This window comes from Ursus arctos, unplaced genomic scaffold, assembly GCF_023065955.2.
Source record: "Ursus arctos isolate Adak ecotype North America unplaced genomic scaffold, UrsArc2.0 scaffold_21, whole genome shotgun sequence".
NCBI lineage: Eukaryota > Metazoa > Chordata > Mammalia > Carnivora > Ursidae > Ursus > Ursus arctos.
In genome coordinates, this window is record NW_026622886.1 from 9,342,231 (window position 1) to 9,361,273 (window position 19,043).

At 43.9% G+C, this 19,043-nt stretch overlaps 1 protein-coding gene across 8 annotated transcripts in view; it reads right to left on the reverse strand.

Moving 5' to 3' along the window:
- RIC8B (RIC8 guanine nucleotide exchange factor B) overlaps positions 1 to 8,871 on the reverse strand; it is a 102,704-nt gene extending 93,833 nt beyond the window's left edge. For 6 of the 8 annotated variants that reach the window (XR_008960818.1, XM_026499746.4, XM_026499747.3 and 3 more), the window contains exons 1-2: positions 8,336 to 8,864; positions 93 to 140 (exon numbers count right to left, since the gene is read on the reverse strand). Coding sequence is in view for 6 of the 8 variants with exons in the window: in XM_026499746.4 (XP_026355531.1) it covers positions 93 to 140; positions 8,336 to 8,419 (132 nt within the window). In the remaining 2 variants the exon portion in view is untranslated. Of the gene's footprint in view, positions 1 to 92; positions 141 to 8,335 lie in introns of those variants that run through there. The other 2 variants (XM_026499748.4, XM_048217805.2) reach the window with 2 other exon arrangements.
- Between the last annotated feature and the right edge of the window lie 10,172 nt (positions 8,872 to 19,043).

Below are 19,043 nucleotides of genomic sequence, written 5' to 3' on the forward strand. Positions count from 1 at the left end.
AACAAGTTTACTGTTTAAAGAGTCCATGAATGAAACACACACACACACACACACACACACACACACACACACACAGTAATTCCAAGGCTTACCTTTCTTTTATCTTCATCTGTTGATTCAAATTTGAAAGTAGCCCTATGCTGAGGGGGAAAAGAAAAGGGAAACAATGTCATTTTAAATACAAAGATTTTTAATTTTGGTTATGTTTTAAAAACACGTCTGAAAAATGTTGCCTTCCCACATTGTATTTCAACACTCGTATTAAAGGAAGAAAGATAGGCATGTAAGTAAATAATTACAAAGCAGTGTGAAAGACTACAGCAGAGAAACAGACAAAAGAACAGAGTACCAAGCCACTAACTCTGCCTGAGGAAATCTGGAATGCTTTGCGCAAAGTATAGAGCATTTGAGCTGGACCTTGGGGGATGAATAGGAGTTTGCCAGGAGCCAAATGGAAACCATTCTGAGGATAGAAACAAAGGCTCAGATGTGTGAAATGGTATGATAAATTTGTGATATAAACAGGTCTGTCAGAGTGAAATATAGGATACATGTGAGGGGATGGGGAAACGGAGAAAGAGGAGAATGGAAAAGTTAATTTAGACAGAAATTTGGAAGGGTCTTCCAGTGTTGCTAAGACCCAATGTTGCTTTCTTTTTCATATGCAGTGAGAAATTATCAGAGAACTGTAGACAGGAAAGAGATTTGATAGATTGGTATTCAGAAAAGTAACTAATTCTCTAAGAATTAAGGTTTAAATTATGGTCCACCACTAACTAGTTGAGCAAGTAACAAAATCTCTATCACTGGACTTCTCTTGTGAAAAGAGGGGGTACCTAGTTCACAGAGCTGCTGTGAGGGTTAAAATAGTGAAGGCACATAACATACCATCTCAGTGCCTGGTGCTGAGTAAACACCCAGTAAATATTAGGATTATAATGATGATGATGATGCCAATAATACTGACAAAAAAATAACTGGAAAAGAACAGAGTGTCATGACTCTCCAAATGATTGGCTACACTGTATTTTCTACTCTGTAGCTGAAACACAGGATGGAGTAAGTTGGTTTGCCCACTGTCACAGAAACAGTGTTAGTACCCCAAAATAGAGCACAAAACTTCTCATTCTCTCTCTCAAGTTTTACTCAGGAGAACCAAGTATTCTTATAAATCCTAAGTTTTCCTTTAAAAAAAAATCTCCACTGAACATCTCTGCCTTTCTTTCGTACTTTCTCTTTGGCCACACTGACATTTACTGGCAACTCATCAGGAGTTAAGTACACAAAGTACTAAAGATATCATCATTACAGGTGGTTCTGTGTTGTCAGCTTTGTAGAAGAAGCAATTTTTGAAATTAAATGAGATGGAGAAATGCTGACAGAGAAGCAGTTCTGAATGTCAAATGGTCAGGGGGAAGACTTAGAGGTAAGAGAGAAGGGCTGTTTGAAGAGAGGCTGCCTCACATATGGTTTGCAAAACAATTAAAATGGATGATGTCAGGTGGTAAGAAGGCCTTGAATTTAAAAATTTATACCTCGACTGGCAGATAGGTGATAAGCAACTAAAGGAAGATTCTGAGGGAGGTGTGAACAATAGAGCATTCTGAAAGAATATTTTGAGCAGCTGCTTACAGGCCAGATCAAAGGAGAGCAAGACTGAGGACATAAAGCCTTCCAAGAAACGGGCATCAATAATCCAGGTGTGATATTGCTGGCAGCAGTATAAACTGACATAAACTCTAAAAGTGAAAGTAATTTGGCAACATATACTAGAAAACATGAAAATATTCACATCATTTGACCCAGAACTTCTACTCCTAGGAATTTATCCTAATGAAATCATCCAGAAGGAGAGAAAAATTATATATGTAAGCATATTCACTTCAGTGTTTTCTAATACTATGGAAGAAAGAAAGAGACGATCTGAATATCCAACAACAGGGACTGATGAAAGAAACAGCTGTGCATCCACCTGATAAAATTGCAATTAAAACAAAAGATGGCTAAAAATCTCTGTAACAACGTGGAAAATTACAATAGCATCAAGTGGAAAAATAGCAAAATACCAAGCTAGATGTCTACGATGACAGTACCTGCATAAGTATATGGATGCATTCGAACAAAGGCTCGAGTGTTAAAATGCAAAAATAAAAGCAACTGTACAACGGTGGTAGGATTTCTGGTGAGGTCTGACAAAATTCATTGTTGGTATATTATTTTTATAATTAAAAGGGAAATTTAAAAAATAAAAGATAAACGAATGAATGAACAAGGAGAGAAAGAAAGAGAAGAGAAAGGAAGAACAAGTTGTAAATCCGAAGTCTGTAACTCAGGAATTTATAGGCAAGGTTTAATAAAAACTAACTTTAGATAAAGAAGCAGCAGACATCAGGCTAAGGCTGTAAACTGAAGTTTAATAAAAGTCCAATACAAATGAAAATAAATTGCACTTAGAGCCCAAGAAAGCGGATTTTTTTGCCATTATATGTGAAATATTAAATCCATAAATTATCTAGAATAAATGAACCTAGTGGCCAATATAATGGTTCTCCTTAACTTTTTCTGGCATTTATGGTAAAGGAACAGAGAAAGAAATCATCTTTTGGAAAGACCCTCATTAAGTTATAAAAATATCTTTTTAACAGTTTCTACACAGAATTTATCTTTTAAGGTGGTAATTTAGAAGAGTACCAAGGACTAAATTTTCTGTTGCTTTTAAATGAAAGGCTGATCCGGTCATAAAACCACAACATTAAAAAAGAAAGAAGGAAAGAAAGAAAAGCTTGCAAAAGCCCTAACTAGCATGAGGGCTTAATTTAATTAGAAAATATACTGGCATGTGAGGCAATACAAAGTGAATTTTGAATGTGCCAATCTATTCAGAAGCTCAGCCCTCTAAGATTGTTTGGATCCAAAGATGTTGGCTTCTCCAAGGCCGGTTTCTTTTATACAACTTAGATCGTACCTAATCTATTCAGTACTTCCAGCCCTTATTCTATACCCTTTCTAAGGCTGAAAGGGAAGGGAAGGGGAACTAGCATTTCTGGCTGTAAATACCTTTATAGAACTGCTAGCCAACAGTCAACCACCTCATCTTCTTTATATGCTTAATTTCCAGATGAACAGGAGCAACAAGTCAAATATAAACTAAAGAGTAAAACCATTGTTCAATTTAGAGACCAAGTAAACTAGGAACAGCTCAGTGACACACCAGACTTAAGAAGACTCCTCCCCATAGATTTTATATCCTGTGAGTAGGCTCTAAAAAGCTCAGGCTCAGGAGTCAGACAACACTGGGTTTGAGTACAGTCCTGCTGTTTACTAGAAGTGTGACCTTGGTCAAGTTATTCAACTTTACTACCTGTCAGAGTTTCCTTATCTTTTATGTATGGCACCTTGCACATAGCAGGTGTTCAGTAAGTGGCCACTACTGTTATTATAGCATGGCCTGTGATGTGGCATCTAGCCAAATACTGACCTATTGGAGAACTAGGAATTATTTCACATTTTAGAAGATAAACAGTACTGATACAAGGGAATTAGCCTTCTGGGGTGGGGTGTGTGTGTCTGTGTGTGTGTGTGTGTGTTGTGCCGTGTTTCACGAATAGAGATTATTCCTAGAACTAAACGCCAGTAACTGAGATTATATAATCCAGTCTGGAAACAAGAACAAGGTATAACAAAGAACAGCTCACTAAACATGCTCCTTCGCAAAAATCTGTGGAATGACCTCAAAGTGTCAGAACTCAGCCTCAAAGTGGAAAGCAAAAAGTCCTCTGACATGGTCCAGAATTTTTACGTACCCTATTCAAACGTGTAGTCTGTATTTCTAGAACTGTCTCAATATTAGGTCCCTATCAATCAGGTTCTTCTAGCACATAAATGAACACCTCACTGCGATCAGTATCATTTTCCTCTCTTATGAGGAATACTCTTGGAGACCTACTATTTGCCTGTATCTTACATAACTTTTATCTTTAATTTGGTCATAAATTTGTCATATTTCCAAAATGGAATCCTGTTGGAGATTGCTATGGGGCAATCATATGCCCAGGTAGTCTCTATGGCCACCAAGCCATCTCTCTATCACCACAGTTGATGACTCTAGGCCTCAGTTTCTTCACCTATTAACTGAAGGGAACAGATCCAATTAACTTTGAGATTCCTTCTAGTCTAAATATCCTCTGATTTAAGAAACTACGATACTACCGTACATCCCAGGGCACTTGATCACTGTTTGTTCTGATAATCATAATGATGGCAACCAATCTGTCTACTATATGTTTTTTTTTAACATTTTATTTATTTATTTTGACAGAAAGAGAGAGACTGAGCACACGTTGGGGTGGGGGGAGGGGCAAGGGGCAGAGGCAGAGGGAGAAGCAGACTCCCCACCGAGCAAGGAGCTGGATGGATGAGGGACTCCATCCCAGGACCCTGGGATCATGACCTGAGCTGAAGGCAGACACTTAGCCAACTGGGCCACCCAGGCACCTCTCTACTAAATCTGATATCAGAACAGAACTTGAAGGAGTAGAAGGAGCCTGGACAGCCTACACTAGAACAATCCATACGTCCTATAACTAATAGCTCACTCTATAACTGGAGTGGAGGTGATTAGGACCCAACAGGAACCAAAGGAAATAGTGTATTGGTCCTGAAAACCTTTTTCTCTTCTGTGCTCAAAAACACAGAATAGACAGGGTAAAGGCAACATGACCTTGCAAAAAGAGTCCTGGATATGGAATTTAAAGACTAGGTTTGCCACTTCTAGCTATGTGCCCTTGAGCCCACAGATAGCCACTTTGTCTTTCTGAACCTCAATTTCCTATTCCCCGCCAAAAGAGAATACTTCTATCTTCCTCATAAGTTTTAATGTAGGAGGATTATATGTGATGACATGTGAAAATGCTTGGGATAGACAATACATAGAACATAGTAAGCACTCAATAAAGGTTAACAGGTGAATTGAGACAAATGAAAAAAAAAAAACAACCATTCTTCCTATTTGTTTGTTAATACGTTCCTATGCTGGGTCAACTTGCATTATGCCCTTGAGAAACAGAAGAGTTTCATTTTTTTCTGAGATAGACAGATCTTCTCTCTCCCCAGAATAACAAGGGTCAGTGAATGAAGGAAGAAGGCTCAAAAATGAGAGTCTCAGTACCACAGTAGAAATTAGATGCTGTTACCTAGAGCCTGATAGGTAACTGTGCTCTTAACCCGGTACAAGGTATTTTGCTACCCATTAGAAAATGTACGGGTCAAGGAAAAAGAGAAAGGATGGAGTATACTCCCTAATTTTTTTTTTATCAGTCTACATCAACTCAGTGCTACAGGTTTAACTCCTACCTTTTTTGTTCGAAACTAACAGTTACAGGCTCTGCTTCAGTGCCAGGCACTGTTACAAGTACTTTAGACACATAACTCATTTAATCCTGACAACAAACCTATGATGTAGGTACTATTATTGTCCCTGTTTGACCGGTGAGGAAACTGAGGCACAACAAAGTTATGTAACTTGTCCTAGGCCACATGGATGGTGAGTTGAAGATCAGAGTCCAGGCAGTCTGGCTCCAGAGCCTGTGCTATGGCCACAGGACCTCTTGAGTACCTTGATCATTAGAACTATAACTCCCTGAGTAAATGCCTCCTAGGTGCACTGTGCTCAGTGTATAGCATTAAACTTTAAGCCGTTATCCCTATTTTACAGATAAGGAAACAAAGACTCAGGCTTAAAATAGCATCCACAGCCATGAAGCCAATAAAAGGCAGATTTGAACCAAGATTTATCTGACTCTAAATTCTACCTTCTTTCCACTATCTGGAGGGAACAGCCCATTAAACATGCTCCTCTGCAAAAATCTGCGGAATGAACTCAACCAGTCAGAACCCAGCCTCTGACATGGTCCAGGATATTTACATACCCTCCTCAAATGTGTTTCTAGAACTGTCCCAAGTTCTAGCTTTATTAGAGAATCTCCTCCCCAAATAACGAGCCAGTCACTTTCTCTGTACATCATTCATTTCCATTCTTGGTTAGACTCCTCAATGCCCCATAACCACCTCTTACTCTAAATTTTCTCAAATCTATTTTTTCAGATAAGGAAGATACTTTTTCAGGGTTTCCAACTCCATATCCCATAGAGCTGGGCAATTTAATTCCCCCTCCTCATTTTTATTGCCAGACCACCACAATCATACTTCCCCTTCCTATTCATCTGCCTCCAAGGTCTCTCTTGCCTTGAGGGGCAAAGCCCCACTGCCAACATGAACCTCAGCGATTTTCCTTGCACGCTAGCCCTACTATAATCAGCATTAAACATGACAGCTTTTCTCTGAAGGAGCGGACTGACCAGGTTCACATCAAGTCAGAACATTCTCAGGTGAGGCCCAAAAAGTACTTCAGGAATACCACCTTAAATAATATACACTGGGCATTACAACTTTAAAAACATTCCCAGTGTGCAAGGGGAGCTGGAGATATCTAGAACCTAAGCTCTGAGAGCACTTGGTCAGGAGCAGTAAGTGGAAACCAACCTGGAGGGAGATCAAGGAGAGGAAGAGATAAATTGAAGGAATAGAATCTGGAGTTCTAATCAGTTTAGCTATGAAGGGAAGGAGGAATATTGAAGAAAGTGGTAAGGTCCAGTTGGAGGTTTTTCCTCCTCCCTTTCCTAGGGAAGAAAGTTCCTATTTATTGCTGGATATCTGGCATATAGTAATTGCAAAATAAATACTAGCTGATTCAACACCCTTTCTTTTGAAAATCAGTTGGTAGCTGCCTCAAATTCTTTTTGGAAAGGAGTTATAAATCAAGTTAAATGAATATAATCTCCACAATATGTACACCTATGCCTTAAATGAATTTCTTCTAAATTAGGCAGATATGCAACAGTAAAGCATATTAGAGAGCGAAGGAGTTAGGACACAAACAGAATTTAATCCATCCATACATCTACCCAAAGAAAGCAGCATAGTACTGTAGAAAGAGCAATCAGACAACCTAGATTCAAATCTCAGCCCCATCTCTCAGTGACTATGTGGACTTGGGGCAACATTACCCAAGTGTCATTTGTGAAATGGGGAATATCACCACTTTCCCTACAGGGTTGCTGGGAAGATTAAATGGAAATGAGGTGTCTTATTTTTGGATCTTCTCCACCCAGGGCAGAAATGGCACACTGGCAGCTCAATCATACAAAAGTATAATAAAGTGCAGTGGTGGGCACATAGCAAACACAGAAGGGGAAACTATGAGTGGAAGTGAAAGGAAGAAAGATGCTATAGCTAGGGTGAGACTTGGTGCTGAGTGTGTTTTCACAGAAGTGAGTAGTCAGTCATTCCTATAAAGTAGTCTTCTAAACGGAAGAATAAAGGCGTGGTATGCTACCTTTTGAAGTGAGCATGTGAAATTCCTGGAAGGAAAAGTAATGGAAAGCTAACGGTTCTTGGAGAAACATTCAGAGAGGTGGCTGGGATTTATAACAAGATACCTATTAACTGGAGAGTTGTAAAGTGGAAAGAACAATGAATGGTTTGAAGACCTAGGTTAGAATCCCAGCTCACAAGTATGACCTTGGGCAAGTTACTTAACCGATATAGGATCTCAGTTGCAAAACGAAGATAAAACCTCACAGGACTGCTGTCGAGATTAAATGAGATAATGGATGGGAAAGCTGTTAATGCGATACAAATAATAGGTATTACTCGGAGTCAGAATCTCCCCCCCACTTACAACATAGTACGTCCATGACCTTGGCATGATTTCAGTTCTTAGCGCCTTGGTTTTCTCATCTATAAAATGGGAAGGATGACACCATCTACCCTATAAACACTCTAAGAATCAAGTTAAACCATATAAAAGACATCAAACCTTGGAAAGTGTACGGTGCTATAGGTATATAAAGAACTGCCATCGTGGCTGACAGGTTTTATGCATATCAAGGGCCGTGTTTAAGCACGGAAACACGGATTTTCATGCTATACAGGTGAGGAAGCCTCGCGTGCATTTATGCATCCCAGAGTGGGGCACAGGGCACAAACGCACATCTACGGATTCCGGGGGTGTGACTTGCACGCTTGGGAGGAGGACCGTAGGACTGGCTGCTGGGCCGGAATCAGAGGAGTGGGCGCCAGAGTGGGGGCAGGGGGATGCAGGATGCACGGACAGGAAAGGCTGGGGGCACAAACACGCATGCCCAAGCCGGAAACGTTTTCGGGGGAGAGCAAACGCGCATCCCCGGAATGAAGGGGGTTGGGAGGGATGCGATGTGCAAGCCCCGAGGGCGGCCCGGGGGTGCTCTACCGCACGCCCGGGGCCAGGGCTTTTTACCTTATCGCTGTAATCCCTCAGGACCCGCTCGATAGCCCCCGCCTCGCCGGCCCGGACGATGTAGAGGGCGCGCTCCTCATCCATGGCCGCAGGTGCGGGGGGAGCCGCGGCCGCTCTGCGCGCCCAAGCCGCTGCCTCCAGGTAAACGCCTCGCGCCCCCGCTCGCTCGCTCGTTCCCAGCTTCCTTCCTTCCCTCCTTCCCTCCCTCCCTCCTGCCTCCAACCCGCCAGCCTCCGCCCGGGCAGGGCCGACGTCACCGCCCCTCAACTTTCACCCCGCGACGTCACGGTCCCCCAGCAACCGGCGCCTCGCGGCCGCCCCCGTCAAGGCCCAGAACTCGATAGAGGCCTGACGGGCGGCCCGAGGCGGAGTCAGGCCCGAGGCCTCGTTTACTCTCCTGCCTCTTCCTCCCTCGGAGAAGACACCAGCCTCTTAAGTGGGCTCTTGCAAACAGAACTGTTCTTCTCTTCTGACCCTCCTCTATGAATCATTCTCCTCAGCTGACGAGAGCGACCCGGCTCTTCCCCGCCCCTCCAAGAGCCAGCAGCTAAATGGACTACAATTCCCTGCGTCCGTTGGGGGCATTTCACTCTTCCATGTAATTTACTGGCGTGCCGAATGGCATGCCGGGATTAGTAGTCATCCAGCGGGAAAGACTTCCCGCCAAAGGCATGCTGGGAGCTGTGGTCCGGTCAGGGCCGGAAACGGGAGTCCCCGGGACGCTCGAGGCCCGCGGCCAAGAGACCGTTAGGGGGAGGGTGTAAGCGTCGGCTCTGCCTCTTTTTTGTTCCTATCGGAGCTGACTGTCCTGCTTTAGCCTCGGCTGGTCGGGCAGGTTGACAGTCGCGGAAACTGGCACCCCTTGGTTGGGAACTGCCAAGCACCGGTTTAATTCCCTCTTTTTTCTCGTTTAGCGGTTTCGGTCTCTTTGAAATTCTTTCCTTCCTCCCCTTGTTTGCGGTCATGTTATGTATTCAGCTACAGTAATGTGGGAAATTGCAGGCGGTTATCTGGATTAAAGGATTTTTTTTTTTTTTTTGCCTTTGTAATAGTCGCTGCCACGTATCGCGTGCCGCGGGGGCTCCGGACTCGGTGTTAGGTGGTCGCCATGCAGCTTCTGATTCTCACAACACAGAGATTTTTGTGGAAGCAAAGGAACCCGGATAGGTTAAGTAATTTGTCCTAAGTCACATAGCTGGTAAATCCGGGTCTTTTCCCCAAAGGCAGCTGCTCTACACTCGCCAGTCATGTAATAACACTGATGTACTAGTGATGATAGGTGGTGATGGGGAAAGTGAAGGTGAAAGAGGCTCACGTTTGCTAAGTGTTTGTGCAATTTTTCTGTTACATACTTCACCTGCGTCCTCTCAGTCAGTTTCTCACAAAGTCAACGAGTATTTGAGAACCTGTGTTGTGCCTGGCACTCACTGTTAGTAAAGTTCAGTACCGTTCGGTGTCCTACAGCGGGGCCCAAATAAAGTCCCTGCTCTTACGGAGCTTCCATTCTAGTGCTTAAGACGATGAGGGAGGAACTGTTCTCATTTTATTTTCATTTTAAGATGAGGAAACAGTCTTGGAGAGAGGTTAACAGATTCATTTACCAAGATTGGGCAATTTGGAAACTGAACCTGAATTCAGTCTAGGCTCTTTTTGCTCTCCCAAGCTACTTGAATTTTCCAAGTAATTTTCAGTTCCATTCCAAGCAGCCTTTACCAAAAATCATCTGTGATGCCTCTTCTACCCATGTTTACCTCTTGAGCTGTTTGCTGAAGAGGAACTAGAGGGGACAAAAATTTATTCATCTAATAATTATTGTATTTCTTCTATGTGTCAGATGCTGTGCTAGCTCTGGGAATTTGGAGATAAAAAGAATTATGGAATCTAAGCTCATGGAGCTTTTGGTCTTTCTGTGAATTATACTTTTCATGAGGCAGACATTTATGGAGCATATTTGTTGAGCCAGGCGCTGGAGTAGGTGCTGTGTGTATAATTAATTCAAAAAGATTTTAATCGATCTCTTGAAAAAGTACAGTTCTTAGGTCACGGTATAATAAGCTACATTCCTTAGGTAATAGTAATATCTTGCAATTGTTTTTAACAGTTTACAAAATATTTTAATATACGCTATCTCAGTCGATCATTGAGGAAGGTACTGTTCCCGTTTATAGATAAGAAAACAGGCTCCAATGAGCTAAGTAACAAGAGCTAGGGCTCAAACTGAGAGCTGTAAGGTAACAGTATTTGGGTGCCTACGCTGTGTCCAGTAGTGTATTACAAGCCTTTTGGGTAACCATGTTTTTATTTTTGGAGCAAGGGCACCAGGACAGGATACTAACAAGCTTAAAGTATCTGAGTTGAGATGTTTCTTTTATAGAATTTTTTAAAAAGACTTTATTTGAGAGAGAGAGAGAGAGAATGAGCTGGGGCAGAGGGAGGAGGAGAAGCAGACTCCCTGTTGAGCAGGGAGCCCCATGTGGGGCTTGATCCCAGGACCTCAAGATCATGACCTGAGTCACCCAGGTGCTCTGAGATGTTTATTTTAAAGAGGGTCTTATACATGTGTTCCAAATGTCTGTTTACCAGAAATAGGCTTATGTTTTTAGGCTCCAACCCTGTATTTGTAAAAAGAGATTTAAAAAATGTGAAACCACATCAATTAACAACTTGGGAAATTGCACTTTAGTAATTTTAATTAAGCACTAATATTCTGATTTTACAAATCAAAAGGATCTTTGACTCTAATTCAAGTCATCCTTTGACCACTGACGAGACTCTGGTCCCAGAAAAATTAAGTGACTTGTCCAAAGTCAATAGTTAAAAGCAGACTCTGGGACTAGAGCCTAGACTAGCTAAATCCTGGTCACTACATCACTTTACCTCCCTGAATATTTAGTTGTGTGATACTTTCAGTGATCAGAGCATCTAGTCCAGCACTAACTCGAGTTCCTGTTGATTCTTGGGTGGCATGGTACTGAGGAATTAGGATGCAGAGCCCAGGTAATCAAAGCAACCAGTCATTGCTCTGAAAGATAGTAATAGAATAATTCTATACATATATACACACAGTGCCTTACTATTCTCAGATGTCTCCACATAGATCATCTGATTTAATCCTTCTAATAGCTGAACAATGCAAGGTCAATAGGACAGGCATTATCTTCCTTTTTATAGAGAAAAGGGAAGTTCAGGGTGTTGATTAGCTTGCTCACAAGCAATAAGTTTGCTAGTAAGTGGTATAGTTAAGGGCCAATGAAAAAACCTGCAAATACATACTAGTCATTTCTTTTGGACTTTGATATATCCCGGCTGTGGCATTTCCTCTGCTGTGACAATGGGCTGGATGGTATGTGTTAGACTGGTCTTTAAGGAGTACCTGGTGCTAACAGCTTTTAAAATCCAAATCTTACACACACACACACACACACACACACACATTTTTATACATTTTCTATAGAAGAAAGTAGAAATTTAAAAACTGAACAATTTAGTTTACTTGCTACGGCTCCTGAACTGGAGTTCAGAGAATTCCACTGATTCAGGACATGACCTGTCACTCAACAGTCACCTTGCCACTGTGTCAGGCTACTCTCTCAATCTCTCTTAAATCACAATCTTCAGCTGTAAAATAAAAGGGTTGGTCCAGATAGTATCTTAGTTCTCAGTTCTAAAATTCTGTGATCCTAAGAATCACAAACCATAACCATATCCAAACCATAACCAAATCACAAATCAAAACCATATTTGATCATGCTTATTCTTTAGAGAAATCTATTAATATGGGTGAGGTTGTATAAATCAGTATGTGCAGATCAAATACCATTGTGGCATATGCAATCATTGCTTGGCATACCTGCAAAGATTCTGAGTCAGTTGATCTGTGGTGAGGTCTTGGTAGCTGTAAATGCTTCCAAGTTGATTTGAGTGAGTAGCCAAGGCTGAGAACCACTGGACCAATATTTTGATGGAGTATCAACCACTGAACTAGTTTTTCAATAGACTGTCAAACTCATGTGCATGTGACTTGTTAGTCTTTGAGAAGTCAGAATAACCTAGCAGATGAAAGTGGTTTTTCTTTCATTTTCTACCAATAATCTCCTTCTGTAGCGAAGTTAATTAACATGGTTTGTTCCTTTAGCAAAATATTTGGTGTTTATTGGAGCACAGCATTGTCGTAGTCACCATTAAAAAATAAAAGTGAGTAGAAACCATTTATTTTGTCCTTTGGGGATCTAAGAAACAGCCAGGCAATAAATGAATCTTTTCTGGTAGGAAGGAAAGAATTGAACATAAGTACTGTGCAAATCCAAGTGAGATAAACATTGATGGGAAGACAAGGAAGCAGAGAAGTCTTCTCGGAGAAGGTGAACTATAAAGAGAGAATAGTGGAGAGAGCTTGGAGGGCCAGCAGATTGGGGTGGGTGGGTGGGAAGGCCATGAGAGGAGTTTAGGAGACCAAAATTACAAGACACTTATTGAGAAATACCAACCTGGTTAAACTTGAAAGCCAGCAGTGGAGATTTCTTAGAGGTCAGTTGGTCAGTGGGATAAGTAAAAGTTAAATCTGAGAGACATTTCATAATCAATGGTGACTCCATAGCCAACTGGTCCAACTTCAGTTTATGGCATGTTACGTTCCTGAAAACATTCTCTTACCATGCCATATGACATAAAGTTAAATAGCACTGGGAGACAGGAGAGGGTCGGTTGCCAGCGGTGTCAGATCCTTGTGCACATTATTTTAATTTCTCAGGGTCTCATTTATAAAATTAGAGTTGGACCAGAGGACTTCGAAGTTTTTTTTTTAAACTCCTAAAAATCAATGATTACTTGATCCAGCCTTTCAGCACCTTTATTAGGTTCCTCAGTCCTATTCCCAGTATTTTAATTGCTAAAATCGAACCCACGCTGTTAATCCTTGGCAGATGTAGCTATCGTTGTTTAATATTGACTGTCCACAGTGGGACTCTCAAATTAAGCACACAAAATGGGCTCTGCCCTTTAGGAGTTTTTATTTATCCAAGAGCTGGAATGTGGGTCAGACCTATTTGCATCTCGCTGGCTTGGAATCCATCCAAACACCTCTTGGGAAAACCCAGCGCTTTGGGTGGCAATGCTGTAATGTGGCAAAAGGCCCCGGGACCGGGGATTGGAAAACCTGGGTTTGAGTCCCGACTCTCTGTGTGTGTCTCAGAAGCCCATCATTTGTCGAATTCTTTAAAACCCCTTCTGACAACCAATTTTTTGTATCTAACAGGAAAACTTGAAAGCTGAAAGACTAGTTTGAATTTTAACTCTGTCCCTGGGTGTTCAGGGATAAGTCATTCACCCTCTTTGAACCTCAATTTTCTCAACTGTAATGAGCATTATAATACTTACTTTGGAGGGTTCCAGGAGACGGCTGTCAAAGTGGCCAGCACAGCAGACCCAGTGTGCAGGAGCCACGGAAATGTTGCCTGAACTGGAATGAAAAACGCAGCCTCCCTCACAATGATGTGAAGATTCGGGGATAAAGGTCACGTTAGTCCTAGTGATGCAGGAACACATGAGTTTGGTTGTTGGTGATGTGTAACAACAAAAGAGTAATTCCAGCACACCGTTTTGGTCTTTCAGCCTTGAAGTTAATGTCTTTAACGCTGACATGCTATAACATAGGATAGGACAGTCTAGGGACACTGACACTGAGTGTCATCTATGTGTATGTGTAAATAAGGAGACTAAAACAACACAGACACAGACACACACACACACCCCCCATATCAGTGTCCTTGAAATTAAGCGTTTGAGATTCACACGTCAGAAGAAATATAGTCTCACAGCCCTTCTTCCTACTACTTGCTTTTTTAACTCTTTATGCAGTAAAGCATTAATTTACTTACCAACATTTGATTAAACTCTTAAGTTTCAACCCTAGGAGGAGGCAGGAGTGGACAAAGAGTTATTGTCATTCATCATCAACACATTTTAGTCTTCCCCTCCAGTTGCCTATGAAGGATTAGCATTTCCCTGAAAGGAGGAGGACAGAATAAATTGCATCTACCGCCAAAGAACTGCCAGCTCCTTTCAGCTGGGGGCACATACCGGGAGCTTTTCCCATATTAGTCAGCTTTATCTCAACTTTTGGGCAGTGCCTACATCTGAATTTCATGGGTTTCAGGGTCAGTCAAAACAGAATTGTAGGGTTGCTGAGGTCAGAGGCCACTGCTGTCAAAGGGTAGTGACCTGAACAGCAAGAGGTAGCCAGTCCCCCGTCCACCCCGCCTCCCCCCTTCAAATGACTTCATTCTAGTGAATACTTGGCTCATTGCACCTCCCCTGCGGAGTCTTTTTTCAACCTGGTAATAAAAATCCTCCTGTGACCTGGTATTTTTTTTTTCTTACATTATTACTGATTTTCTTTTGTTCCTGTTTCTGTATAGAACGACCAATCTTGGTCCTTGATAATGTATGGTTTGTATGTACCCTGGGAAATGACGGAGGGAAAGCTGGTGTGCTGTTAACCGACGGTGAGTGGAATGCCGCCCCGGGAGCAGGGAAAGATCTGGTGCCCAGCTGAGAAGCTGCCTTCGTTTAGCGCACTCAAGAATTTCCCAGAACTTCTGAAACTCTTTTCAACCCCAGTAGGTTCTATGACCATGGTCAAGGTTGATTTAAAAACTGCAGCGGCCAAAGGCACTTAGGAGAGAGGCCTGGGGGTGGGGTGGAGTGGAGACAAAAGGAGGAAGGAGGAAGAAGGCAGAGTGTTGTTGTAGGAAGAGCACAGGCCCCGGAGTAGGGCTGTTCTGTCTTCAAACCCCAGCCCTGTCGCTAACTGTGTGGGACTTTGCGCAGGGCTCCATGCCGCCATCTCTTCATCGGTACACAGAAATGATGACGCCACTGACATTGCAAGGAGGTTGTGAGGAACGGACACGGGGCATCTGATGATGTGCCTGGCGCAGAGCAGACCCCAAGACATGGGAACCTCCATCAAGGCAGGCAGACCCCATTCAGAGATGTGCCCCCTGTGGCTGAGAGCGAGGGGAGGTGAGCGTGACTGTCACTCTGCCTTGATGACATTTCGGTGCTCGCCCTTGATGGGATCTGAGAGGCGTGGGCCGGGACACTTCGGACACCCGCCTTGGTGGGAGCACAGTCTGGCAGTTCCCGGAGAATTCGCTTGTCCCAACTTCTCTCCGAGGCTCTTCTAAATACCAAGTGGCAGCACTGCCGCTGTTCCTGAGACTGATTCTCTCACCCCTGCTGTCGCGGTCAGACCTCATTATTTCTCATCCTCCTGCTCAAACAACTGGTTTTAGCTCTTGAGGCATTTGTGATGGCGAAGGGAGGAATACGACTGGGGAGCCCTATTTCTCCCGCCCACCACCTCTCTTCACCCACACTCCTTTCCTAGCAACAGCTCCTTTCTCAACTCTTGGGGCCCACGTCTTCCGTCTCACCTACACCAGCAGCAGCAAAATATGGGGGTGAGAAGGCTGGGGGGGGCGGCGAGGTGGAGGGGGAGGAATGGGGGGAGAGCTTCAGGGAGGAGGCTGACGAAGCACAAAAGGTTCTGACCTCGTTGGAAGAAGAGGAAACCACAGGGGCCGTGTCCAAGCTGGCTCAGCTTGGGAGGCTGCCAACGAACTGAAGCAGAGAAGGTCCAGGTTAGCAGGGCAGGCGGCACAGTGCTAGGGAGGTGGGCCGGGCTGCAGGGCAAACAAAGCAGTGCCCCTAGGGGAAGCCTCGTCAGCTGTGGGGAAACCAGGCAGCGCAGATTATGGGGAGCGACCTCGGCTCCACTCTGGACAGACTGGAACCCTGACCAAAAGAAACCTGGGGTGCATACTCAGGGAATGGCAGTCCCTGGATCTTAGAGCTTCAAGGGGGAAAGGGTTCTCAACCTTGGCTGCCTATTAGAATCACCTGGGGAGCTCGACAGCTGCTGATGCTGTGGGGGTGGGGGTCACATTCCTGGCCAGTTATTTACTGCGGTGGGATCTCTACATCAGTATTTTTTAAAAGGTGACGGGGTAGCTCTACTGGGCAGCCAGAGCTGAGAACCACTGAAGCCCAATCCTACTTAGAGCAGGAATGGCCCTTCTCTAACATCTCTGGTGGGACCCGGATTTCATCTCCGCGCTGCTTCACTTGGAAGCCAAGGAGGATAGCCAGCTTTTTTCTCTTAAGCGTCCAGTGACAACGATTTGCATATTCAGGCTCTTGACTAAGTCTGGCCTCTGTGCTTCAGGAGACCTCATCAACCCCCCTCCCCGCCCCGCCACACTCTCCCTGTAATAAAGGGAGTATTTATGCCATCCCCTCCCCAGCATTCAATTTTTAAAAAAATCTTGTGATTCTGCCTTTAAGAGGTACAAGACGTTGGGACAAACAGCCTGGATTTTGGTTGTTTTTTGCTCTATCGGCAGATTCGCTTCAGACATTTTGATTGATGTCACTTTAAAGCAAGTGTGAAGGACAGAGCTGGAGGCAGGGGAAGCGGCAGAAGACCGCTGCCCAGAGTCATGGAAGAGGGTGGGGCTGGCTCTGAGGAAGGGGGTACGCCTCACGTGGTGGCGGGGGACAGGTTTACGGGCCGGCTCATGGGCGCAAACCTCAGGCAGTTTCTGAGCACCAGCTGGTGGAGCCGTCGGCCTCTCTCTTGCGGCTCCCTCTGAATCACTGCCCAGCTGCCAGTCCGTTCTTTGTTTCCCCTAAGCTGCCTGCCCTCCTCTCCCAGATCTGCCGGCCCTGCCCCATCAGCGCACAGGCCATAATCTGAGATGTCATAGTCCTCGAATGTGCCCGCTTGAGGTCCAGAGTGAGGAGGTGACTCCTCCAAGGTCATGTGGTGGTGAAGCCAAGACTCCCTTTCAGTTCTCTTTCCACGATTTCAGCCCCTCTCCCCATTTGGGTTGGGCTTACCCAATGGCACAAGTTTCTGATTGGTCTCTGACTGGGTTGCAGTCTCAGAGGGGCCACAGATTCCCTTTCTTCCCGGACCTGGGGTATACGAGAGGCCTGACAAAGGGACACAGCAGGATGGATGCCTAGGACGCCACAGGCCTGCAACGTGGGTGAGCCGTCCTGGCTGCTGTTCCTGACTTCAGCCAGTTTCAAGCTGGCAGAGTCCTTTTCAGAAAGAGTCCTAAGGAGGGGAGTGTCCCTTTATTGCCAAGACTCCTCTGTTCTTCCTCTGACAAGTGACTGGCCCTACTCCCAGCTGCCAACCTTGCCCGTTCCCATTCTGGTGACTGGCGAGGAACCATCAGAGGGGAGAGAAGGTGCGTTTGAGTCACGAGTTCACAGCAGCTGTTGTCTTTTCCTAATCAGATCCTTCTCGGTTCTGAAATGGAAGGTTTAGAACAATTGGGAACATGGGCAGTACAGTCAACTCCCAAGAGCGGGCACCTTGCGTTCTGGAGAAGAGAGTGCCCAGTGACCATTTGCCCTCATGGAAAGCTGCCCTCTTCCCACAGCGCTGACCGTCAGCCCTCGGCTCTGCGGTGAGGAGGAGGTCCGCGTTCTCTCCCCTGCAAAGTCTTTGGAATGACCACTCTGTTCTCTGGGTTTGGGCCCTTGTTGGTTGTGCGATCTCTGCCTGAAGATCTGTCCATTTAACGACCTTGTGGCTGTTACTTGCACATGAGTGTTGTTCGTTACGTGCTGCTGCTACTTGATTAGAAATGTGGCAATTGCTTCATGTTTTCATGCTTGGTAAGTCCAACGTCAGACTGACTACATCCTTTCCTTTATGGGGCACTAGCTTTCAATTTTAAGAGAGCAACAGGTCTGGTTCTTCTCAGGGTCCTGTTATACGGTGACTAAAGCACATTTCCTTCTTCTTCCCCTCCCCCCCATCCTGCTTTCCTCAGACAGGGCCAACTAATACATCGTGACCGAGAGATCAAACTAATTTACCTTCAGGGAGTGAAACCCAACATCTACTTTCTTTTTGTTGAACAACATAGTGAAATATTTTTAAGGGGATGCTATGTAAAATATATCATTTTAATCCTAAAATCATTTTTAGGTATAAATATGTTATGTAATAGCAAGTAAGAGCTTGGCTTTAAAAATAAATCTTTCAACATGCAAATTGAGTTGTCAAATTCTCTTGCCTTTTAGTTAAAATAGTCACTGCTGCCATTTCTGGAAATCTGTGGCTCTGAATTTCTCATAGATCCTACTCTTTAACGTTTGGACAAAATAGTCATTTTGCCTCTGTATCCTCACTCCTCAGTCCTAGAGCCAAAATGCAGCGCTGGAGAAGAATTTGCTGATAAAGTATTCAGTAACGTTACTGTTCTAACCCAGAAGTTTATTAGTATTTAGAGCACTGCACTTGAAATATCTTTACACCCAGTGATCATTAAAGCATAATGAGCTAAGTACCGGGGGACCTCTTAACGATGCTGGTATTGAAGAATAATATTCCCTGTAAGAGCTGAAAGGTTCCTGCCCTTTGCTGATGCTAGCCATCGTGCAAACCTAAGACAAATCCTTGTATGTAGAATTGGTCCCCTGCGAACCTCAATTAGGCTGTCGATACTAAATCATTCAAGGACCAGATGTGTGTCTTATCCAAATTGTAATGACTGTTTTATGACAAGATGATGGGGGGAAGTAGATAAGCACAACCAGATAAGACCACCTAGTTCTGTTTTGACTACTTATACCCTAAGTATTCACGATGCTATATGTCGCTATTTATCTCTATCTCTCTGTCTCT